This window comes from Carassius gibelio, chromosome A15 (genome assembly GCF_023724105.1).
Source record: "Carassius gibelio isolate Cgi1373 ecotype wild population from Czech Republic chromosome A15, carGib1.2-hapl.c, whole genome shotgun sequence".
Classification (NCBI taxonomy): domain Eukaryota; kingdom Metazoa; phylum Chordata; class Actinopteri; order Cypriniformes; family Cyprinidae; genus Carassius; species Carassius gibelio.
The window spans coordinates 8,496,813-8,523,106 of record NC_068385.1 but is presented as its reverse complement, the minus strand read 5'-3'; the positions used below and the strand labels follow the sequence as shown (position 1 = coordinate 8,523,106).

Below are 26,294 nucleotides of genomic sequence, written 5' to 3'. Positions count from 1 at the left end.
AGTATAGGAGCTATGGGAATCTGTGTTATTATAGTATCTGTTATTATTTTAAATAACATTTTATTTTAATATATTTAGTTTTAGTAATAGTCTTCTGTGTTGTTGTAATTTCTTTTTTTTCATATTTCTATATTTTTTATATTTATTTTTATTTACAGTAGTTTTAGTAATTTTAGTAGTTCAGCTTATTTTATTCAGGCAACATTGGTAGTCTTTTATTTTGTATTTATATATTTTTTTGTTTAAAATTTTAATATTTATATTTTATTTGCATCAAACTTGATTTTAGTTAACTGTGTGTGTGTGTGTGTGTTTTATGTTAAATTAATGACACCATTGTTTCCAGATTTTATTGTTGATTTATTGTAATTTCCTCATTGAAGTATTCTACTGTTCAAATTGATCAAAGGTGACAGTAAAGACATTTATGTTATGAAAAAAAAATATTTCAAATAAATGCTGTTCTTTCTATTCATCTGTGAATCCTGAAAAATAAAATGTATCACCGAATGATTTCTGAAGATCATGTGACACTGAAGACTGGAGGAATGATACAGAAAATACAGCTGCACATCACAGAAATAAATTACACTTTAATACAGATTCACACAGAAAACAGCTGTTTTAAAATGCAAAAATATTTCACAATTTTTACTGTAATTTAATCATGTAAATGCAGCCTTGCTGAGCAGAAGAGACTGATTCATATAGTATTATCAAGAATGAACTGACTTGCCTTTAAAGGACTTTTATTTTGCTCCCATCCAACATCCTGCCAGATAGAGACGCTTTTCTTATCAGCTCCATGTAGATCATATTTAGTCTCGGTCTTCACTTTGCTCTTGTTGAATTGTTCGTTTCACTCTGAAATACGTCAGATTGCAGAAGTCAAATACAATTTCATATGGAAGGCAGGTTTATTTAGGGAATTTAGTTCCTTTCTGAATCCTGCTCTCAGTGTTCACAGTCCAGATGAAGCGTGTTTGCTCCAGAAACCCGAACCCAACATCATTAGAGATGTCTCACTTCTGGGTGTCATTTAACAGGTTTTATTTCACACTATTGCTGAGTCTTGCTGCTGTATTTCATCATGCTGGCGTTAATGCTGACTCTGTATGTTCAGGAGGTGGTCCGGCTCACTTTCCAAATGTCATGTGCTAACTAACCCAAAACAAATGTGTTAAATTTGCAGCGAGTCCGTGTTCAGCGACTCACGGATGATTACGGGCTCCTTCACCAGCTGTTGACTCCTCCTAATTACAGCTCTGACATCACTGACAGCAGATCTTAGAAACTGTACCAGAGGAAATTGCACAAATACAGAACGGGATGTGGTGCTGCTTTTCTGGATGGATGAACATCTGCTTATGTGGTCCTGATGTAACTCCCACGGGCTGGAGTGAGTGTGTGTGTGAGTGTGTGTGCACATGTGATTGAGTGTGTGTGTGTCTGTGTCTGTGAGTGTGTGTGTGTGTGTGTGAGTGAGTGTGCGCATGTGATTGAGTGTGTGTGTGTCTGTGTGTGTGTGTGTGTGTGTGTGAGTGAGTGTGCGCATGTGATTGAGTGTGTGTGTGTCTGTGTGTGTGTGAGTGTGTGTGCGCATGTGATTGAGTGAGTGAGTGTGAGTGAGTGAGTGTGTAAGAGTGAGTGTGTGTGAGAGTGAGTGTGTGAGTGAGTGAGTGAGTGAGTGAGTGTGTGTGAGAGTGAGTGAGTGTGTGAGTGTGTGTGAGAGTGAGTGAGTGAGTGTGTGTGTGAGTGTGTGAGTGTGTGTGAGTGAGTGAGTGTGTGAGTGTGTAAGAGTGAGTGAGTGAGTGAGTGAGTGAGTGTGTGTGAGAGTGAGTGAGTGAGTGTGTGAGTGTGTGTGAGAGTGAGTGAGTGAGTGAGTGTGTGAGTGTGTGTGAGTGAGTGAGTGAGTGAGTGTGTGTGAGAGTGAGTGAGTGAGTGTGTGAATGTGTGTGAGAGTGAGTGAGTGTGTGTGTGTGAGTGAGTGAGTGTGTGAGTGTGTGTGAGAGTGAGTGAGTGAGTGAGTGAGTGTGTGAGTGTGTAAGAGTGAGTGAGTGAGTGTGTGTGAGAGTGAGTGAGTGAGTGTGTGTAAGAGTGAGTGAGTGAGTGAGTGAGTGTGTGTGAGAGTGATTGAGTGTGTGTGAGAGTGTGAGAGTGAGTGAGTGTGTGAGTGTGTGTGTGTGAGAGTGAGTGAGTGTGTGTGAGAGTGTGAGAGTGAGTGAGTGTGTGAGTGTGTGTGTGTGAGAGTGAGTGAGTGTGTGTGTGTGTGTGTGAGAGTGAGTGAGTGTGTGTGTGTGTGTGTGTGTGTGTGTGTGTGTGTGTGTGTGTGTGTGTGTGTGTGTGTGTGTGTGTGTGTGTGCGAGAGTGAGTATGTTAGTGTGAGTAAGTGAGTGAGTGAAAGCTGTGTAAACAGTACTTTATGGGAGTTATATCACATATCTTTAATTTAGTTAAATTTCAAGTTTAAATCCTATTCACATTTTAAGTGTATTGTACATACTTAAAAGGATCATTCACCCTAAAATGTATTTATGTTTTATTTGAATATATGCAGTTAAAAAATCAAATAAAAAAGGTGTCCTGCATTAAAAGGGTTGATAGAGTTTCCTTCAAATTTCTGTGCCAGATTCATATGTCAGTACTTGACCTGAAAAAAGCTTGCAGAAGACAGTTATTAATACCCACTTGCAGCACATTATGAATTGCATTCAGACACAATTTAAAATACCAAACATTAAATTAATCTTGTAGCTGGAGGCGTTTGCATTCAGTACTTGTATTTTTCAAGTTTTATGATTATGCATCAAAACAGTATGCTTCTACATTTTAGGCTTCCATTGTTTTATTACTGTACATATTTTCCCCATATTTTAAACCAGTGCATGAGTCGAATTTGCTTTTAGTGGAAAATATGTTGTATTTTCCCCTTAATATCCAATTAAATAGTTGCTCTTCCTCTTTCAATTGCAGAAGCGACTGCAGATATTAACATTTGAGAGACCTGATTTGTGCAAGGTCGCCCCGTGGTCACTTGTCCTGGTATTCTGGGGTTTTAATCGGGATCGTCTGGTGCGAGTGCATTCTGGGTCTCAGCCTGATTACAGCTGAAGGCTCTCAGTGACGTTCATGAGTCATCCCTGCTGCTGATGTTGATGTACTGTTAAAACCTACCGAGTGTACTAGCAACTTAAGACATCATACATGCTCCCCAAGGCTGCTTCCGAAGGTTAGTTGCATAATTATGTTAAGATGCCAAAATCTAAGATCGCACTGCATGCAGTCAAAGAAGTGAGAAGCACCCAATCACTTGCATTTCAGTCTTCTGTCTGTCTATCTATCTATCTATCTATCTATCTATCTATCTATCTATCTATCTATCTATCTATCTATCTATCGTTCTGTTTCTTTCCACCCACCCATCTATCATCCATCCAGCATTCTTTGTTTCCATCCATCAGTCTTCCTATTTATCATCCATGCATCCATTGTTCTTTTTATCATCCATCCATTTTATCAGACATCGTTCTTTGTTTCTTTCCATCCATCCATATTTTTGTCTCTCCATCCATCCATCATTGTTATTTCTATTTATCCATCCATTGTTCTTTTATCTATCCATCCAAAATTCTTTGTTTCCTTCCTTCCTTACTTCCATCTATCCATAATTCTTTCTATCCAGCCATGCATACGACTATCCATCATTCTTTCTATTTTATCCATCCGTTGTTGTTTGTTTCTTTCATCCATCTATAATATTTTCTATGCATCCATCCATCCATTGTTCTTTTTTATCCATCTTTCTTTCTATCTATCCATCCATCCATCCGTCGTTCTTTGTTTCTTTCTTTCCTTCCATCCATTATTCTTTCTTTTTATCTATCCATTTTTCTTTCTTTCTTTCTATCCATTTATCCATTGTTCTTTTTTATCCATCCATTCATCTTTCTTTCTATCTATCCATCCATCCATCCATCCATCCATCCATCATTCTTTGTTTATTTCTTTCTTTCCTTCCATCCATTATTCTTTCTATTTATCTATCCATCTTTCTTTGTTTCTTTCTTTCTATCCATCCATTTATCCATTGTTATTTTTATCCATTCATCTTTCTATCTATCCTTCCATCCATCATTCTTTGTTTCTTTCCTTCCATCCATTATTCTTAATATCCATCCATCCATCATTTTTTCTATTTATCTATCCATCTTTCTTTCTATCCATCTTTCTTTCTTTCTTTCTTTATATCCATCCATCCATCCATCCATTGTTCTTTTTTATCCATCTTTCTTTCTATCTATCCATCCATCCATCCGTCGTTCTTTGTTTCTTTCTTTCTTTCCTTCCATCCATTATTCTTTCTTTTTATCTATCCATTTTTCTTTCTTTCTTTCTATCCATTTATCCATTGTTCTTTTTTATCCATCCATTCATCTTTCTTTCTATCTATCCATCCATCCATCCATCATTCTTTGTTTCTTTCTTTCCTTCCATCCATTATTCTTTCTATTTATCTATCCATCTTTCTTTGTTTCTTTCTTTCTATCCATCCATTAATCCATTGTTATTTTTATCCATTCATCTTTCTATCTATCCTTCCATCCATCATTCTTTGTTTCTTTCCTTCCATCCATTATTCTTAATATCCATCCATCCATCATTTTTTCTATCCATCTTTCTTTCTTTCTTTCTTTATATCCATCCATCCATCCATCCATTGTTCTCTTTTATCCATCCATTCATCTTTCTTTCTATCTATCCATCCATCCATCATTCTTTGTTTCTTTCCTTCAATGCATTATTCTTAATATCCATCCATCATTCTTTCTATCTATCATCTATCCATCCTTCTTTCTTTCTATCCATCCATCCATTCATCCATCGTTCTTTCATTCTTCCAGTCTATCGTTCTGTCTATCCGTTTATCCAAATTAAATTTGAAATCTACCTTCTTCCATTCACATCTGAACTAGATTTCTCAGCTCAAACTCGATGCAGATGCATCTTAACTCAGTTCTGACCGATGTGTTGTGTTGACCGTTATCAAATGTGTTCAGTGAGACTCACTGCTGACTCTAGTCAACAGAGCGTTTTCAGCCAACAGCGTGTGAAAATAAAAGGCATTCAAATGCGTTACACAAACAGTATTGTTATGTTAAGCATGTATTTAAGACCCAAAACAGAGGGATGCAAAGGAGAAGAAGCAGAATTATACAGGAATTATTGTGCTTCCCGTAGCAAACGCTGCTAACAAACAACTATCTCCCATTAGTGTGTGTGTGTGTGTGTGTGTGTGGACAGCACATCTCATCTGCTGAAAGAGCTCACATATAAATGAGACAGAGGGACGTCTCGCTGTCACTGTCAGACCCAACCAATTCAATTCCCTGCGATAAGACCCCGGCAGACCTGAGCGGCTCCTTCTTCCAAAGTATCTCTTTATCTTTACCACACATTGATGGAAAAGCTTCAAGGAGAGCCGTGGTATACACGCCTCAGAAGAGCAAAAATAGCCTTGATAATTTGTCCTGAAACAGTGTGTCCTTCTCTCGGTGCTAACACATGTCAGGCAGAAGTCAGCAGTCGTAACCCAACAGATGAGGTAATGCTGCAGTTCATCTCAGCCACAGCGAAGCAGCCTAAAGCAGCTGGTGAGGAAACTCCTTATACTCGATCCAATCACAAGTGTTCATCTGAGACCCATTTACCATATTCAGCCTCCATGCTCTTTAAATATATCACTGGCGGATCACATGAGATGGTAATATCATGTGTAAACACTGACTTATATGGTTTCTATCTATGAGAACTAGTTTAAGTGGTTGATTAGCGTATGTGGTCTATTAACTGTTAAAATGTTTGATCAGCTCGTCTTACAGGAAAGACATTGAGATACTATGGTAGTTTTTATTCATATTTTGAATAGTTTATTATTATTATTGTTTTTACAATTTTTTTGTCCTTTTTAATCAAGTTTGTGTGTGTGTGTGTGTGTGTGTGTGTGTGTGTGTTTTTAAAGTAATTTACCTCAAGTTAAATTAACAGTGTGTGTTATCAGGAAAGGTCATCCAAAAAAAGACAATGAGATACTATTATATATTTATTTATAAAAATGTTATTTTATCATTTTTATTAGTTAATGTTTAAAATGTTTTTATAAAGCTTTTGAATATCTTTTGATTTCCGTTTTTTATTTTTTTTTAGTATCAAGTTAAATGTTCAGCTTGTTTTAGAGATGTTATTAAGATTATTTGTATTTTTTTGTTGTTTTTGTCATTGTTATAATAATTTTTTTAATATATTATAAATATTCTTTACTACATTCAGGTGAACTAAACATGTTTAAGTTTTTTTTCTATTTATGTTTTTTTTTTATCATATTTTATTTCAGTTAACATTTATTTAATGTCAACTTTTTTATGATTTAGTTTTTATTTCACTTCTCATACCAGGGTACTCATATTTTACTTTACAGATGAAGATTTTTGTTTTCATCTTGTATGTCATCATTATTTTAAGAAGAGTCATGAAACCTTTATGAAACCTTTATGACTAGCAGGATACGAACACTGAGATATTTTTATTGTGTATTTCTCGCATTATGTTGAGGTCACACAGGTTTTTTGTCTGTTGTTGAGATTTTAAGTGCAGTATTTTCCAGAGCGTGTCTAATTGCATCTGGAGCACCAGTTATCTCTGCAGGATGCTGTCGATTTCTTTCCTTCCTCTACACTGCAGGCACTTTTAAACGGATGTGTTGTTATTTTCATTTAGCTTCCAGAAGCCTCCGTTCCGTGGCTCTGACGTTCAGCTAACTCTTCTGTTGCTATCATTAGCACCAGGCTAATGCCGCAGGCGTCCTGACTCAGTTCAATCTGCTGTTTCGGGGCCCAGAGCCAGTCAGATTCCTCATCGAAACACTCCGGGATGCCAACTAAACACAGATCACAACAGACGGGAGCGCCTCCTTCCTGCTCTGTGTGAAATCAACTCAGTCCTGCTTCTCCAAGCGCTAAATTACCGTTAAGAGATCATGTGTGAATAGGATCTTTTTAGGGGCAACTGCATTAATGCAAACGTTTAAAACTAAAGTGAAAAAAAAATGCATGCATGTAAGGCTTAATATTAAGAAACATGCATTGTGCACAAGTAGTGCTCCATATAAAGTTGTATATAATTAAGTCTCCAACGATATGTTTAGAGATCACGGTCGTTCAGAGAGCATTTCCAGGTAATGATGTCACAGAGTTTACCGCTGTTTGGAAATTGATGTGTGAATGGTGCTTTACTGGAAAAAAGTTGGAACGTCATTGCCTGTGTGGAAAGCAATGTAATTTTACGGCAGTTTACTGGTATTACTGTGTGAAAAGGGCTCGTAGGTGAATTATAGCTTGGCAGAAGTCAGACGATGGTTTCTGGGAAGATGCATCATGGGTCACTGGACATATAATACACCTGCTCCGGACTGGCAAAGACTGCAGAGAGGCAAATTAAACTGGCAAAGGGACATCATTTAATGCATTTCAGTGAAATCAGATCATGATTGGATTGCTTTGTGTTTGGATCACATCTAGGGTTTCATAGATGATGGATGGAGGGCTCATCAAGGCTGCATTTATTTGATTAAAAATGCATTAATATTGTGAAATATTCGTGCAATTTAAAATAACTGTTTGAATGTATTTATGTATTCATATTTCAATGCATTTCTTTTTTTTATTCATGATGCATGGCTACATTTTCTGCAGTAATTTCTCCAGTCTCTAGTGTTATATATATATATATATATATATATATATATATATATATATATATATATATATTTTTGTATATATAAAAAATTATATATATATATATATATATATATATATATATATATATATATATATATATATATATATATATATATATATATATATCGAATAGAAATACAGCCTAAGGCCAAATGAGTTTACTTTAAAAATCTGAAGAAACTAGTTTCCATAAAAAAAATTATGATATGTTTACTTGAAAATGTAAGTGAACTTTATTTAAGATAGGATCCATTCTAACAATAATTTTAAGTTGAATAGACTTAATGCTTTTATTTTAAATGAATAACCCCGTCCAACAACACTTTATTTTTTAATTGCATTAAATAATACACAAAAGCAATCTGAATTTTTGCAACTTTTTATTTCAAAATACAACAATAAAGTGAAGACACAAGTTTAACACAAGTGTAAGAGGTTTCAACATTTTCTCTCTAATAAGAGTGCATCTACTCATAATCAAGTAGAGCTAATACATTTAAATGCTTAAAACTTGCAAAATGTGTGAACAATTCCCCAAAGAACAAAGCTTAACATTTGCACTTAAGCACATGAACATACTTGAACACATACTGTATATAAAGAAGTCTACACAAATATAACATTAAATGAAACCTCAATTCAGAATATAGCCATTGTGAGACTTAGTTTTGTTATTGCTCTAAGGCTAAGTATACATTATCTTATCGCTCTCCAAAAAAACCTTTTAAAATCAATCTTTTAAAGACTAATCTTCATTTTTTTTCAAGGGACTTGTAAAAGACCCATTAAAACTTCAATTTGGATAACCAAACTTTGTAAGAAAGCTAAAAGCATTATTTAATGTTCACCAAACAAACTTGATTTCTTGTTTGTTGTCAAATTTTTTTGTTCTGCCGCCTCACGAACTACAGCTTTGGTGTGATGTGAGGTTTAGTTATCACCAAAATCACACATAGGACAGCATTTAAAGGGTTAATTAGGCAGAAATGTGTCTTGCATCACACACAGTGTTAAACGCACCATTAGAAAGCTTTAGAAGTCAATTGTCACTTGCACAGATTCTGGGTGATAAGTATTTTCACACTCTGTGCTGTAGAGACGAGCTATTTTACACTGTATTGATCGTCTCACAAACTTTCTGCACGGCAGCATCTACTAGTAATTAAATGCATATCTTTTTAACTATAATAAACAGTAAGCACAGTGAATAAAGTGAGCCAAACAAACATCACTGGAATGATTTATTGAGAGGCTCATTACAACACGTCGTAATTACCTAAAACATGCAATTAGTGCCATTTGAACAGTTTAGAGGAAAGAGAGACGGATGACAAGAGTCATTAACTCATAATCTCAAACTTTTGACATTCAGCAAGAAGAGGAATTACTGTAAACATTTCAACATTACAAGAGTTTGTGTGTACTTTCACCAAAGCTAATTTACTTCATCAGTGCACTTTGTTTCGAGAAACGAATCTGCGTCTTTTAATTGCTTAGAATAAAGCGTTTGTGACAGAGAGTGAAAACAAGGTTTAAAAATGCTTTTTTTGAAGTTAGCTTCACAGACTAATCTCCGGAAACATAATACGAAGATCAGAAAATGCATTTCATGATGCCTTTAATGTTAATGTTTTATCTTCTGTGAACTTTTAGTTGAAAATGTATAGTGATGCACACTAGCAATTATGCACATGATGTCATCACTATCTCTGGCGTGTGATTGGATGACGGTGGTTTCTTGTAAATATCTTTGGGACGTCTCTAGATTTCAATTATAATTCATGTTTTTAAAGGCAATTTTCTCAAAATGAGTTTGTTTCTCCACTTCAGCAGCATTTACATACACCGAAACGTAAGAGTTTTATTCCTGTCTGTGTTTTTACCGAGGGGTTTGTTGATATATCATGTTCACCTGGTTTTATACTACATTATATTGCTGCAAGCATGGTGAAAATGCATTATATTCTCTCTGGTAACAGTATTTTCTGATTTATGGGGTGATCGGAAAAGATGTAGAAAATCACATCTGTTAAAAACTTTAATATTTCAATGAAATCAAACAAGAACTTTGAACCTCGCTTCAAAATAAATCCCATTAATAAAAACCTCAAAGTGTAATATGCCAAAAAAATTAATCAAGATTTTTTAATTTGGCTTTATTTTTATGGAAATGTACACAGATTTTTTTTTTTTACAGATTTAAAAACAAAAAATGTGCTATGAGGTTTCTGAAATGTTTTGTATGCAATTCTTAATGTACTGTAATCAACTTATTATGATAAAATATGAGATCTAATCTTTTTTCTTTTGTTCAAATTCACCTGTGGTGTCTTGCTTTAAAGAGAAGTGTCACAGATCAAGTATCTCCACTGTTTCTAAACCTTTTCAGTTCTGCATTTGTTGTAGTTTTACAGAGTAATCAACTACATTTTCACCTGAACTCAACACAAATTCAGTCAGTAGTGTCACATTGTTTCGATCTGTGTGCTCACAAACAGCCTGAACTGGCTAAATCAATGCACGTCAACAGAGACAGCTCTCTGATCAGCTCAAACAAACAAGCATCTGAATCTGGATCTGAAGTGCTCTGGGACACAGACACGCAGGTCAAAGTCAAACCCGCTCGCTCTGGTAAAGTGCTACTGTATCTATCTATTTAAAATCTGAAAAAGAGTACAGACAGCTAATAAACGCCTATAACAATATTGTAATAAATGGCTCTACCTTGCTTGGGGAATGTTATATTTGGAAGTGTAAAACACCCAAATACAACTTTCTAAAGAACGAAATCCAAACTTCAGGAGTTTTCTGTTTGAGTAAACAGTAAAAAATATCCAAATGTTGCTTGCATTTTTTCTTAAAATTCATTAATTCTCAGAGAAAATTTGGACAAAAATGTTCCAGATCTTTAAGGGTTAACATACTGTATATAATACATGTTATTATTATTTTTATTATTATTATTATTAAAGTTTATTTGTATAGCGCTTTTTACAATACAAATCGTTATTATTATTATTATTATTATTATTATTATTATTATTATTATTATTATTATTATTATTATTATCATTATTATTATTATTATTATAATTATTATCATTTTTATTGTTATTATTATTATTGTTATCATTATTATTATTATCATTTTTATTATTATTATTATTATTATTATTATTATTATTATTATATCTAAGTGAGTGTGTACTATTTAGATAACGTTAAATAAATTTTAATAATATAATTTTTAGTGAATGTATAGTAATTAGTAATTAGTCAATGTCCAGTGTAAAATTATAATTAATATTTAGAATATATTAGTAACATTGCTGCTGTTGTTTTTATGAGGGTTCTCGTGATTTAGATGTTAGGAAATTAAACTAATATCTTCATGAAAGTTTGTGATGTTTTATACCAATTTTGGTACAAGACTAATGTTATTTATTTGTTTGTTTAAATGTATTATTATTATGTATCTAATGTATGTGTATGTATCTAAATATACATTAATATTACATCAAATTCAAAATATTGTACATAATATGTAGATAATATTATTGATTTGCTTTATTTAAAAGTTCAGTATTATAGATTTAAATAAAATATATTTAATATCCACATGCTGGTCTATATATGGCCAAAGTATTTAGAAATTTAAAAATAAATAAATAAATAAATAAATACAGCTCTAAACCCAAAGTTTTGTGTGTGTGTGTGTGTGTGTGTGTGCATGTGTCGGTGTGTGTGTGTGTGCGTGTGTCTGTGTGCGTGTGTGTGTGTGTGTGTGTGTGTGGGAGTCTGTGTGAAATATGAACTCTTTTAGAGAGGTGTGAGGTTTTCACACTGAAGTGAATGTGTTTAGCATACACAATGCCTTTTACATTGCTATTTGATATTTTAAGTAGTGATAGTGAAACGTGACTCAGCAAACAACACTAAACATGTTTAATTTAAAGGGATAGTTCTCTTCTGTCATCATTCCTTCATCTGTTTTGCTCCTATAACATTTCAGACGAGTGGAAAGAAAACACATGACAGGACTGCCATGTTTTCAGCCCCATAATGCCGCGTGAAACGATTGTTCTGCTCATTAACGGAGCTGTGAAGAAGATAAGAGTTTGTTCTCTCACATCTGGCCAAAGAAAGAAACATCCAGAGTTCTCCGTCAGGTCATTCGTGAGGTTTTGATTCGTGAAAGCGTCTATATTCCACAGCAGTGTTGTCCCGATGAGAAGTGCAGCTCATTACAGTTTGGAGTGTGATTTATCTCATTAAATTTCCCTTCGTGATAATCTGTGACTGATGAGTTATTAGTCCACACTCGGACACAAACACACTTGTTCTCCAGAGAAACCGGCTCTGTTTATCAGTCAGGATTCAGATTTACCCATGAATAAATATGCAGTCGTAAGTTTATATCTCGCAGTTCTGACTTTTGTCTTTGAATTGCATGACAAACTTATAATTGCAACACACATATTAGCTTTTGCAATTATATTTGCTAATTTAGCCACAAGCACGTGTTCATTAGCAGAACATAAGCAGGGGATCGATTAGAAATTGTGTAGCTGAAGTCCTGCGATGTGACGTACTCTTTTGTGTAATTATGCATGCAGTTTTTCAGCATGAGTTAATGTTAATCAAGGATATTTGTACTTAAATATATGCATGTCTCACCACAGGAGCATTTCAGATTAAAACTGTATCCTAATGAAAGCCATATGGTGATACACTTTTTACAGTTTTTCTTATCTGTAGAAATTAAGTAGTTAATGAGTAGTTCATGAGATAAAATAAAATAAAATGAGCCCACTGAGAAAGTTATTTAATGATTAAAAATACAGTAAAAATTGTATAATATTATTACAATTTAAAACAATTGTTTCTGTGTGAATCTGTGTTAAAGTGTAATTTATTTCTGTGATGCTCCGCTGTATTTTCAGCATCATTCCTCCAGTCTTCAGTGTCACATGATCTTCAGAAATCAGAATAATATTGTGATTTACTGCTCAAGAAACATTTCTGATTATTTCTGCTTCACATTTTTGTGGAAACTGTGAAGCATTTTATTTTTCAGGATTCACAGATGAACAGAAAGTTGAAAAGAACAGCGTTTATTTGCAATAGAAATCTTTTGCAACATTATAAACAAAATTTTTACAATCACTTTTGTCATGTTTTGGGTGGTATTGTAAATGATGCTCCTTAATGTTAACATTTGTATCACAAGTCATTTGCAAAAGAGATTTAATGCCATATAATACTGACAATTTGTCTCACTGATGCATTTTATTTGCTTAAAAGTATTTAAAGTCTTATTAGTTATTAACCACGTGTCATGCATGGTGCATTATGGATATGAGACTTGTTGTAAGTCAAACAGTGTTTTGTGTTTTTCCAAGTATGAAATTGGAAATGACGACTTTCTGAATTGAATAGAGTGAAGCTTATTTCTTCTATTGGGTCAAATGGACACGTCAACAGATCAATATGAGTTCAGAAATCATTTCCATGGTTTAATCTCTCGCGGTCGCTGGATGTCAGTTTTGTGAGGGATGTTATACTGAAGGTCAGATATTATCAAGGGTTCAGCAGGTCAGAACATCTCAAGCTAATTAATAATCAACTTTCATAGTGGCATTTCTATACTTGCCAACGGATTTTAAAAATGTCTTAACTTGCATTAAACTTCCTAAATCACACTTGGCACCACACTATAGGTTTTTTTTTTTTTTTTTTTATATATATATATATATTTATATATATATATATATATATATATATATATATATATTTATTTATTTATTTATTTTATTTTATTTTTTATGTAGTTACTAAGACAATACTGATCTGGAGATTAATTTTGTAAGATGTAGATGTATTTTGATGACCATAGAGTGTCGAGTGTTTATGGAAATAAATAAATAAATATTGAGAAAAAAATTGTTATTTGAAAATATGCATGTTATATATACAGTATATACATTCAAATTACAAATTAAATGACAAAATGTATTTTAGATAGTTGTCATTGCTTTCTTTTTTCATTTAGTTTAACTTAATGTATTGAAATAATAAACTACAGTTTAAATAAAAATGAATGAAAACTATATAAAAATAAAAAACTAACTAATAAAAATAAAAAAACCAAACAGCAAATTCACTAAAACTTTAACATTTATTTGAGAACAGAATATACAAAATTTTAAACTAATTAAAAAGAAATCTCAATACTAAGACAGCATTGATTTGGCAATTAATTTAGTAAAATTGAAACATTTCTTTCTAATCACCATAGTGTTCCAGTAAAATCCTTATGAATATATGATGAATTTAATATAATTTAATAAAGCTTAATCGAGTGGATTAGATTCTGTAAAAACTACTCTTGGCATATTGCAATCAATGTTGTGTTGCTTTCATATCTGAGGCTTAAAGAACAAAACCAATTAACCAATGAGAGGTGTTTTTCATTTAGTCATTGTTTCATGCATGATCTCATTGCATTACAACCTGCTCCATAAAATCCCAGATGTGTCGTATGAGCTCGGATCAAGGAGGTTTTTTTATCCTCCACCCTTTAAATTCAGCCCAGAATCTCTTAAGTGCAGAAATCACTACGGCTAAACCGGGATGAAAGAGCATCCAGACCTGTCCCATGTAGATCAAACGCTGCTTTATTCCTGCGCGTCCCTTGACACAATTTATAGCACAATTAAGTCGCTCCTACAAGCGTCTAATTTTCCGCAGCGTTACTTCGGCTCAAAATTGGTCCGGAGCGCACAAAGCTATTACTCGGAGATTTCCACGGCCCTCGATTGTGAAGAATCAGAGCGAGGAAAATCTCAATCTGCATTGTGTTGTTGAGAGTCCAGGAAGAAACACAAGGCAGAGATCAAGGATTAGGGCTGATTTTCTGAAGCTTGTTTCTATGGGATGAGATGCTTCTCCTTGGACTCGCAGGAGAAGGTGAGGAAGATCTTTAATTAGCTGCTGGAGGACTGAGAGGGTCAGGAACCTCCTGCTTTCTGATGGAAAGCGCACTTTAATGCATGCTCTTATTGTGAATGATTCGAGAGTGAAGGCTTCTGATTTTTTTTCATCCAGCGGTAATTGGGTTTTGAAAAGACTTTCATTTCCAGCTTTTGTCATCTGTGCCAATTTCAGCCAATTTTTACCGGTTCAGATCATCGGTTCACCCTGGATCAAATTAAATTCTGCCTCACATTATATGATTTTTAAATATCCCGTTTCACTTGGAAATACATCACACTGAGGAAATAAGAGCCTCTGTTTGTTAAGATATAAATGTATGGTTTATTACTTCTCTAAATGTTTATTTATGTCAGATTTATTCTTTATTGATGTTGAGTGGGATTCAATTTTTTTTTTGTTTTTAATAAATATTTTACAAGAAGTAACTGAAATACACAATATTGACTAATACTGGATATTTAAGAGCCTTGATTTAAGATATAAATGTATTATTTCATTTAAATGTATTTAAAATGTACTTATAGTAATTGTGTTACAAAAACATAATTTTAGCAATATTTTGGTGTGATTTTATCTTTTTTTATTTACAGTTATTTACAATTTGGGTTTAAATTATTTACATTTCAGTTTTAGTTTAGAAATATTTTAGTTATATTTGATATTTTGAGTTTTCATTTCATTTTAATTAATTTTTTTTAATAATTCTGTTATGCGCTTTTGCTATTCATATTTTTTATTACTATTACAGTAAGGGTTTGTTTTCTTTGTATTTCCATTTAAGATTAAATATAATTAGTTTTTATTTTATTTTGTTTTTTATTTTTATTTGTAGTATTATAGTAATTTTGTAGTATGCTTTTTTCCATTTAAGATTAAATATAATTAGTTTTTATTTTATTCTGTTTTTTATTTTTATTTGTAGTATTATAGTAATTTTGTAGTATGCTTTTATCGTTTGTATTTTTAAAAAACTTATGTTATGACAGTAATGTGTATGACAGCTTACAGAAATTGCAAAAAAAAGTTTTAGTTTTAGTTGTAGTAGAAAATGAAGTTAGTTCTAGTAAGTTAGAAATTGAATGTGCTCTGTGTGGAGTTTTATATTAAAATGTCAAGAGATGTGTGTGTGTGTGAGTGTGTGTCTGTCTGTGTGCGTGTGTTTGTGTGTGTGAGAGAGAGAGAGTGTGTGTGTGTGTGTGAGAGAGAGAGAGTGTGTGTGTGTGTGTGAGAGAGAGAGAGAGAGAGAGAGAGAGAGTGTGTGTCTGTGTGTGTGTGTGTGTGTGTGTGTGTGAGAGAGAGAGAGTGTGCGTGTGTGTGTGTGTGTGTGTGTGTGTCTGTGTGTGTGTGTGTGTGTGTGTGTGTGTGTGTGTGTGTGAGAGAGAGAGAGTGTGCGTGTGTGTGTATAATGACGTGGGTATGACACAGGTATTACAAGGAGAGGGTGACTTATGAGGACATAACCCATGTCCCCATTTTTCAAAACACTTATAAATCATACAGAATGAGTTTTTTTGAGAAAGTAAAAATGCACAAAGTTTCCTGTGAGGGTTAGGGTTAGGTGTAGGGTTGGTGAAGGGAGATAGAATATACAGTTTGTACAGAATAAAAACCATTACACCTATGGGATGAACACACTTTTCACAGTTTGTGTGTGTGTGTGTGTGTGTGTGATTGTGTGTGTGTATACAGTGTGTGTGTGAATCCTGACGTCTCGGTCTGTGTCTCTGCAGGTGTAGGAAGCTGATGAATCATGGAGAGGCTGGTGTTGTATGTGCTGGTGTTCGGCGCGCTGGTGAAGGCTCAGCATTGTCCGGGTCGCTGCATCTGTCAGACCATCTCACCCACGCTCACACTCCTCTGTGCCAAAACCGGACTGCTGTTCGTGCCGCCGACCATCGACCGCAAGACAGTCGAGCTCCGTCTGACCGACAACTTCATCACCGCTGTCCGCCGCAAAGACTTCTTGAACATGACGAGCCTGGTGCACCTCACTCTGTCCCGCAACACCATCAGTCAGATCGCGCCGCACGCTTTTGTGGGTCTGAAGTCTTTGAGAGCGCTGCACATGGACGGTAACCGGCTAACGGTCATCAACAGTGACCAGCTGAAGGGCTTGATCAACCTGAGACACCTGATCCTTGGCAATAACCAGATTCACCACATCGAACCGTCCTCCTTCGACGAGTTCGTCTCCACCATCGAGGACCTGGATTTGTCCTACAACAACCTGAGGACGTTACCTTGGGAAGCCATCGCCAGGATGACCACCATCAACACCTTAACGCTGGACCACAATCTGATCGACCACATCGACCCCGGGACCTTCACGCTCCTCACCAAACTGGTGCGGCTGGACATGACGTCCAACCGTCTTCAGACGCTTCCGCCGGACGCACTGTTCCAGCAGGCGCAGGTCCTGTCCGACCCCAAAATGTCCAGCTCCTCCAAACTGACGGTGAGTTTCGGAGGAAACCCGCTGCACTGTAACTGTGAGCTGCTCTGGCTGCGGCGCTTGACGAGGGAAGACGACCTGGAGACCTGCGCTTCTCCTGAACATCTGATGGACAAGTACTTCTGGTCCATTCAAGAGGAGGAGTTCATCTGTGAGCCGCCGCTCATCACCAAACATCAGGTCAGCAAACACAACTTTTCTTTGTTTTTAAGACCTATTCTAACAGTCAGCATCAACAACCTAACCTAACCTAACCCTAACCCTAACCCTAAGTCCTAATTTTCCTTTTGTTTTCTCTAAGAATGAATGAAATAACACAATTTTAAGAAAAACACAAGCAACAATTGTTTATTTCGTTTAATTAACAATAGATTGGAGTAGAGAAAATGGAAAGTATGAATAATAAACACAAACCAGCAAGTATTAAAAAAAATTGCACGAATCGTCTTCTACAACAATACAAAAAATAAAAAAATACTCACAAAATGAGGGGAAATATTCAAACATTTTTTGCAACTTGTCTTTATGAACTATATAATAAATATTTACTTAATAATATACATAATACAAATGATCGATCTACTGGCTGTAATCTGCGTCAAATTCGATTTTACCAGGACATCGTCTAGCGATGCAAAGACATAAATCCCAGTGCTTTATATGTTTCGTCCTTGTTTTAGGTTTGTTTTATTTCAAAGTAGTCTGTGTTTTTCTGGCCGTTTTCCGAGAGTTTTCCTATGCAAATGGGTTTAATTGTGTTTGTTTTCATGCACGTACACATGACAGACTTTACTTCCAAAGAAATATGTTAAATAGTAGTTCAAAAGTCTAATTGTTAATTGGTTGAATATGTGACAATTTGAACCAATCCGTGCATGGGGGTGGGACTTAGCATCAACAATCATTTCTGTTTGGCTCATAGAAACAAAATGCATTAGCTTCTTCTGACGAATCAATGTTGTCGAAATGTGATGACGTAATCATGTACAGAGCCTCTAAATATCCAAATGAGACAAATCGGATATCTCAGAGAATCTCCGCTTTACAGTTTTGCTTTTTAAAGCATTCAGATAGCCAAACAATACTCCTTAGCCGTTCAATGTAAACCACGGCTTCTTGGGGCTTATTGCTTTATTTAACTTCACGCAGGTCACCAAACCCTACGTGATGGAGGGTCAGGGCGTGACTCTGAAGTGTAAGGCGATGGGTGACCCCGATCCCACCATTCACTGGCGTTTTCCCGACGGGAAACTGGTGCACAACAACTCTCGTACGATCCTGTACGACAACGGCACGCTGGATATCCTGATCACCACGATGAAGGACAGCGGCGGCTTCAACTGTGTGGCCTCCAACGCGGCCGGTATCGCCACCGCAGCCGTGGAGGTCAACATGATCCCACTGCCGCTTTTCGTCAACAACTCGGGTCACATGAGGGAGGCCGACCCGGGGCTCTCGGACATCACCACCTCCACCAAATCCGGCAGCAACGACACCAAACCACAAAACAAGAGGGTCGTAGTCGAAAACCTGACCGCAAACTCAGCGGTCATCCACTGGCCGTCCGAACGCCACATTCCCGGGATCAGAATGTACCAGATCCAGTACAACAGCACCGTCGACGAAACCCTGGTGTACAGGTAAAAAAGACCTCTTCTTTAACCTATACATAAAACAGACATGACTGATGAAATCCACGGCTCCTCAGATGCCCAGTGTGTCTACATCTGAAGCACTTAACCTCGGCTCACCAGTCGCTGTCTAATCTATCTCCTGTTAATCAGTCTGGATTAAAAGCCACTCGTGAATCTCATTTAACCAGCTTTCCAGGAAAATTACATCGAGTTAGACAGAACAGTCTTAAATTTCAGATACTCCTAACATTTATTCTGCATAGAAATGTCAAGAAAAATATTTATATTTTAATAATAATTCGTCTTAAAATAATGAATTGTAAAAATAATAATATAGTAATTTTTATTATTATTAGTACAATCTGTGTAGTTATACTGAAGTGTATATGTATCATTTTAGCTCCCAAATAATTATTAAATTAATTAATTAATTAATTATAAAATTAATAAAACTATTACTTTTGTTATTTGTATTTTTAACTGTTGTATATTTAACTATATTTAAATATATTTACTTAATATATATTTTATAATTTCATCATCATAATTAAATATAATTGTTTCTATTTTTCTATATTTAGTTTGGTGAATTTGTTTCTGTTTTTCTAATAAATATTTTTTGTGTGCACAGATCTGTATCAGTAAATTTTATGAACCACAAAGACCTTCGATAGACGTAAAACACTTCTGATATTTATTAGCCTCGCAGCAGGCCTCGTCGCATCATTACACGTGACAAATCTCCAAATTAAAACACCTCTGCCTTTTCAGTAAAGACGGGGAAACACTGGTAATGTGAATGAGGTGCAAACGAGCGACTGCTGATGACTGCTTTCAAGGACAAACAGTGGCTTTCAGAAAGAGTCACGGAGTTGGCTCGCTTTAGTGCAGCGTGTTCAGGATGAGTCGAGGTCGAAGTGACAGATTCATCCACAGTCACCAGAAATACAGAGAAACGTCAGACCTGTGAATGAAATCAGCTTCAGAGATCTGCACTGGACTGAAGGGCAACACACACACACACACACACACGAAAGTGAAGTAAAGATCAGCTGAATTACTGATAACCCCAAAGACGCTCAGATTGAGCCAAACTTTATCTATCAGTGGGACGGAGATCTTGCCGTGAGGTTTAAAGGCCAGACTGAGTTGATATCGAACAGATAAATTAGTTAGATTAGACTAGCGCTCCTGGGAAAAATAATGAGAAATTGTATTTTGCGAATAAAAAAGACAACAAAATTTTTTTCTGACATTATTTTCAAGACAATTAAAACATTTAATGCACGTTATAATGTTAAAACAAATATATATATTTTTTTTAATAAACAAATATTCGTATGATTTTACAGTAGGTTCAAATTGTTTTACAGTTTAAGTTATTTATTTATTTATTTATTGCATTACAGTAAGCTTAATTGTCAGGAAAAAAATATTACTATTATTATTTTTTTATATAATTTAGAGGGTAACCATGCATAATAATCAGGAAGATATTTATATATACTTAATTAGTTCTTAATTTTCTGGCAAATTATGAAAAAAATATTCATTATTATGTTCTATTTTATGTTGTTTCACTGTATTACTATTTACATTTACAACATATTTTTTGCATTAAAGTAAGATTTAAATATGCTAAATGAAAGGAAAATTTGTTATTGTTTTATAAAACATTATATTATGTAATATTATTTATTATATTACTATTTAAATAATACTTTTTTCACACTACAGATATTTTCTATTACAATAATGAGAACTTAGTGGGTAAAATGTGCTTAATTATCAGGATAATTGTCACAATGCAAACTTTATTATTACTTTTTAATTTTTATTACTACTTTTTTAATCTTTTTTGAATGAGATATTTTCTTGCATTACAGTCATGAGAATTCAGAATGTAAGATGTACTTCGTTATCAGAAAAACTGTCTTGATGCAAAAAAACTATTAAAATATTATCCGCATGGTAAATATAATTTCATATTTTTTCTTTTTATTTTGGGGTGAAATATGAGCGGTCAAGCTCTTAGTTATTTTAGTGCGATTGACGGTTAGATGGAGCTTTGTGAAGACACCGCTGCTTTAAAACATTAGTATCTAACGGCTCATGATCATCAGATGAGATCCAGACCCGAGGACTGAAGTCATTTCATCAGCATCTGAGTCAGGAAAGCATTACAAAACCATCCAAACATGAGCCAACTTCATTCTGATTCAGGAGGACGACACACTTCTAAAGCAGACAGCAGTTACTGAGCAGAGAAAACACGCAAGCAAACAGTGAAGTGAGAGGATATTTGAGCTGAGAATTGATTTCTGTCTCTTGAACTGCTTCAGACTGACTCTAAATGGCAGAGCACTTACAGACGACAAAGAAACGACAGAATAACAAAACAAAACAATCCAGCATTGGCAAGACTGCACCCTGCATCATACTTTAAAATATATATTATTATATTTATTATAATTCTTGCAATGCAATAAAATATAAAATATATATATATTTATGAAATAATTATTTTATAATTAACTATTTTATAATTATTTATGAAAATTGTAAGTGCAAAAACAAAACTATATATATATATATACATTACTGTTTTTTGTGCATTACAGTAAATTGAATTTAGAAAATAAAATGTGTTTATTTAGCATGGAAATTGTCGGTGCAAAAAACAAAAACAAATTGTTTAATGTTTTTTATTTATTTTTATTATATTATATTAAGTTATACTAAGTATTTTGTTTCCCTTTACAGTTTTTATATTTAATGATACTTATATTTAATATTTAATTATATTTAATGCAATTTAATTATATAACTTCTGCAGCTAATTAGACTGAGCGAAACATACATGAACTGCTGAGAATTGATACCAATATATAGCATTTTACCAAGCATCGCTAATCTCTAAATCCAGTGGTTTGCTGTGGCTGGAGGATCATGGGAGACGTAGTCCACAACAACCATGCTAAAAACTTGCTTATAGACAAGTATTTGTCTGAATATATGCATGCGTTTGAATGGAGATAGATGGTTTGGTTTGGATGTTAGTGTGAGTGGACATGTAAAGTAAATGTCAGCGGATGGAGGAGACACCTGTTAGAGCTCGTATTTATCAGGAGAATCTCAATATTAGACGTTTGCTTACTGAGGCTCAGTGTGGGAGGACAGTAATATCAGCAGACCAGAGGATGTTTGCACAGAACGAGTGGTTGTCGAAACGGGTCGCAGAGAGGAGTTTCTGCTCTGTTCTGGTTCAGTCTGCAAGAACTAAAACAATGAAACGCAGGAGAAAAAGAATGTGACCGTTTGACCGAGCGTTCTCTTCTCATACCCATAATTCTCCTGTGCTTCCCGCTCTGTGGCTCAGTGAGGTCTCTATCATCCCCTGACCTGTGACAGAGCGCTTCATCATGCTGACCCCTGACCCCTGAGACATTCTCACGCATCATCAGCCACTGAACACGCCCCATTAAAGATTGGCCAATCAGAGTGCAGCTCAGAAGGCCTGCTGGGTCGCGCCGGGGTGAAGAGAGGCGTAAATCCAACAAGACGTTTCATTTGTTAAGTCTCGCCCCGGCACTGATCCACAGCCGAGAAAATAATGGCACACAGATCCCAGATCCCAGAGGTAGAACAGCAGTAACGATGGTTCATTTTCACAATCAAATGTGACACTTCAAATATTGCTCTGGAAAACATTTTGAAGCATAGAAAGTGTGAACAGAGACGCTGCATGCATAAACAGACTCAGAGTTCAGACAGTCGTAACTAACTGTGTTTGTCAGAAGTCTGACAGTTTTTCAGCTCTTTCATAACAATGCCATTGTTCAGAAGCAACTCGTTACAGCGATGAGCAGCGCAGCATCACAAAACACTACACTGATGTCTCTCTGTCTCTCTCTCTCTCTCTCTCTGTCTCTCTCTCTCTCTCTGTCTCTCTCTCTCTCTCTGTCTCTCTCTCTCTCTCTCTCGCTCTCGCTCTCTCTCTCTCAAAAGAAGCATTAGGAAGTGAAGTGAATCAGTGAATCAGTTCATTCAAGTGGTTTATTTAAATGAGTGATTCGTGTGATTCCTTTTGTAGAAATATATATATATATATATATATATATATATATATATATATATATATATATATATATATATATATATAATAATAATACATTTTTTAATTTTAAGAATAAACAATTGAGTCCAACAAAGCATTTTATCAACATGTTTTAAACCTATTTTCTGGTTTCATTTTAATTTATATGTTTAAGCTTTTCATCACATTTTAATATAATAGTTTATTTTTATATTTTCAGTTTTCATAGTTTTGTGTTTAATTATTAGTCATTTTGTAACATTTGAATATTTATAATAGCAATATATTTTAGTTATTTTAGATTTTAAAATATATCGATTTTTAGTAACGGTACGTGTATTCATACCGGACCTGTTTCGGTACAGGGCTTTCGGTACGGTGCACGTGTGTACCGAATGATCGAATGCAATATTTTGTGTGCAGAACATAAGTACATTTTCGTGTTTCCACATGTACATATTAAGTGGAGGAAGTCTCCATGTTCAGCGCAAATCTGCAGCTGATTCTAAAGTTTTCAAAAGGCATCACGCGAGTGTGAACATCAGTACAACTAGGAAAAAAACAACCGTAATTCAAACGCAGCTCCCATCTGCATTTAAACAGACCTTTGCTCTTAATTCTGATTGGTCCAAAGCAATAACGAAATCTGAGCAGGTCTAAAAACTGTTGATACTGCACTTTACACTTTGGAAAAGTTATATATATATTTTTTAAATATGAGCAGACCTACAAGCTGGGATTGGTAATGCTGCACTGTAATCATAGTTATTTATTTATATTTTTCATTATATTTTATTATATGATATTGGTTTGAGACTGAGAGTATTTTATTTAGTGGAGAACTTTGCAGCAGTATTTTATTTCTTATTCTTTTATAATTATATATATATATATATATATATATATATATATATATATATATATATATATATATATATACACACACAACCTGCAGTTTAATGTTTGCATTTCTTTCCCTTACTGTACCGAAAATGAACCGAACCGTAACTTTAAAACTGAGGTACGTACCGAACCGTGATTTTTGCGTACCGTTACACCCCTAATATATATATATAGTTTTTATTAATAATTCAAATTAGCTTTTATTTTAATATTTTCAGTTTTCATATAAATTGTAGTTCATTTATTTGTAATTTTATTATGTGCTTTTATTAGTAGTGTATATATATATATATATATATATATATATATATATATATATATATATATATATATATATATATATTTAAAATTTGTAAAAATAAGTTATATATCACTAAATATCACTTTTATTGTTCTTAAACTTATTTCAGGCCAGGGCATCGTTTTAATTTAGTTTTTATTTGTTTATCCCCTGATATAAAAATAATATATTTATTTCAGATTGAGTTCAAATAACAAAAATGTTCTTAAATATTTAATAGTTTTTTTATTTATTAATTTTTTTTGCTCCAAATGATTCATATTATTTTATATATATATATATATATATATATATATATATAATATTGTTTTTGACTCAAAAAGACACGTCTCAATTAGTCTTTCTGAAATGTCTTCCCGTCATGTTTTCTCATCTCTCTCTAGGATGATTCCTTCGGCCAGAAAGACGTTTAAGATCAACGATCTGGCGGCGGGGCGCGAGTACGAGCTGTGTGTGTTGGCGGTGTATGACGACGGCATCACGTCTCTGACGGCCACACGCGTGGTGGGCTGTGTTCAGTTCCACACGGGCGCGGAGGCGGGTCAGTGCCGCTTCATCCCCACACAGTTCCTCGGCGGCACCATGATCATCATCATCGGCGGCTTCATCGTGGCCTCCGTCCTCGTCTTCATCATCATCCTCATGATCCGCTACAAGGCTTACAGCGGAGCTGACACGGCCAAAGCCAAAGTGCGAGGAGACGCCGGCGTACAGGTGCACTCACAGACCAACGGGAGTCGCCTGGGACGGTCCGCTTCCAAACAGGATGAGCTTCCCGAGTCGCCCGGCGCAAAGGACTGCAAGGCGCTGGTGCAGCTGAAGATGGAGGAGATGCAGGAGGAGCTGAAAGTCGAGCTGCCGCCTGTTTGCTCTGAGAAAGCAGCGCCAGCGCCACCGTCTGACGAGACGCAGACAGACAGCAGTCTGACAGGCTCCACCATGTCTCTGTGCCTGATCGGGTCCGGGTCCAACCCGGACGAGCCCCCTCGGAAGGGGCCATTGGCTAACATAGGGCTCCTGCCCAGCGAACTGGCTCGGACTCGGCATCGCTTCTCCTTCGACGGAGACTATGCTCTATTCCAGAGCCACAGTTACCCTCGGCGGGCTCGAACCCGCCTGCACAAATCCACCACCCAGCTCAACACAGACGTGTCTCCACCCTGCAGCCGGAGGGTGACGTTCAGCAGCACAGAGTGGATGTTGGAGAGCACCGTGTGACGGACTGAAGCACACACACACACACACACACACACATGTTCAGACTGTCTATATAGTGACATTGTTGCAGTAACACACACATTAACACGCATCAAACATGACACAACAGCTCTGCTGCCAAACCTAGTGAGCTGCCTACTTAGACGGCGTCTAGAGATCCATTCAAAAAACATTCAAATAAATTACTTATTTCGAACGTTCTAAGAAAGAATCCTGAAAAATAAAACGTGTCACAGTTTCCACAAAAATATAAACAGTTTTCAACACTGATAATAATCAGAAATGTTTCTTGAGGAGCAATATGAGAAGCATATTAGAATGATTCCTGAAGATCATGTGACACTGAAGACTGGAGTAAAATTCAGTTTTGATCGCAGGAATAAATTACATTTTACAATATATTCACATGGAAAACTTCTGTTTTAAATTGTAATAATATTTCACTATTTTTACTACACCTTTTTGATCAAATGAACGCAGCTTCAGTGAGCAGAAGATACTTCAACCCCAACACTAGTGTATATGTATGATTACAGTGGTTCTTAAGTGGTTTTAAATTAGATTTGACATTCAAAGTACACACTCAAGATTTATTTTTATTTGTTTTTAACCAAGCAAAGTTCTTTTTCGATGGTTTTTTGTTCTTATCACCAATAATTCACTATTAGTGTATTAGATATCTTGTATGTTAATTTATTTTATTTTACATTTTGCAGTTGAGATATAATGAATTTACATCAAAATGCTGTTGTTATTATTATAATTAGGGTTTTTATTATGGTTTTGAATTAGCTTTCAATTTTATATATTCAGTTGTAATTTTAGCATTTTATTATTATTATTATTATTTTCTAAATAGTTTTATTTTTATTACAGTTACTAATTTTAAAAAATATTTTTA

The 26,294-nt window shown here is 35.0% G+C and overlaps 1 protein-coding gene across 1 annotated transcript in view; it reads left to right on the top strand.

Moving 5' to 3' along the window:
* Positions 1 to 26,034, top strand: part of lrfn1 (leucine rich repeat and fibronectin type III domain containing 1) — a 103,659-nt gene extending 77,625 nt beyond the window's left edge. The window contains exons 3-5 of the mRNA XM_052616623.1: positions 16,520 to 17,421; positions 18,391 to 18,881; positions 24,559 to 26,034. Coding sequence (XP_052472583.1) covers positions 16,540 to 17,421; positions 18,391 to 18,881; positions 24,559 to 25,393 — 2,208 coding nt within the window. The 5' untranslated portion in view covers positions 16,520 to 16,539 and the 3' untranslated portion in view covers positions 25,394 to 26,034. The remainder of the gene's footprint in view (positions 1 to 16,519; positions 17,422 to 18,390; positions 18,882 to 24,558) is intronic.
* Positions 26,035 to 26,294: the final 260 nt, after the last annotated feature.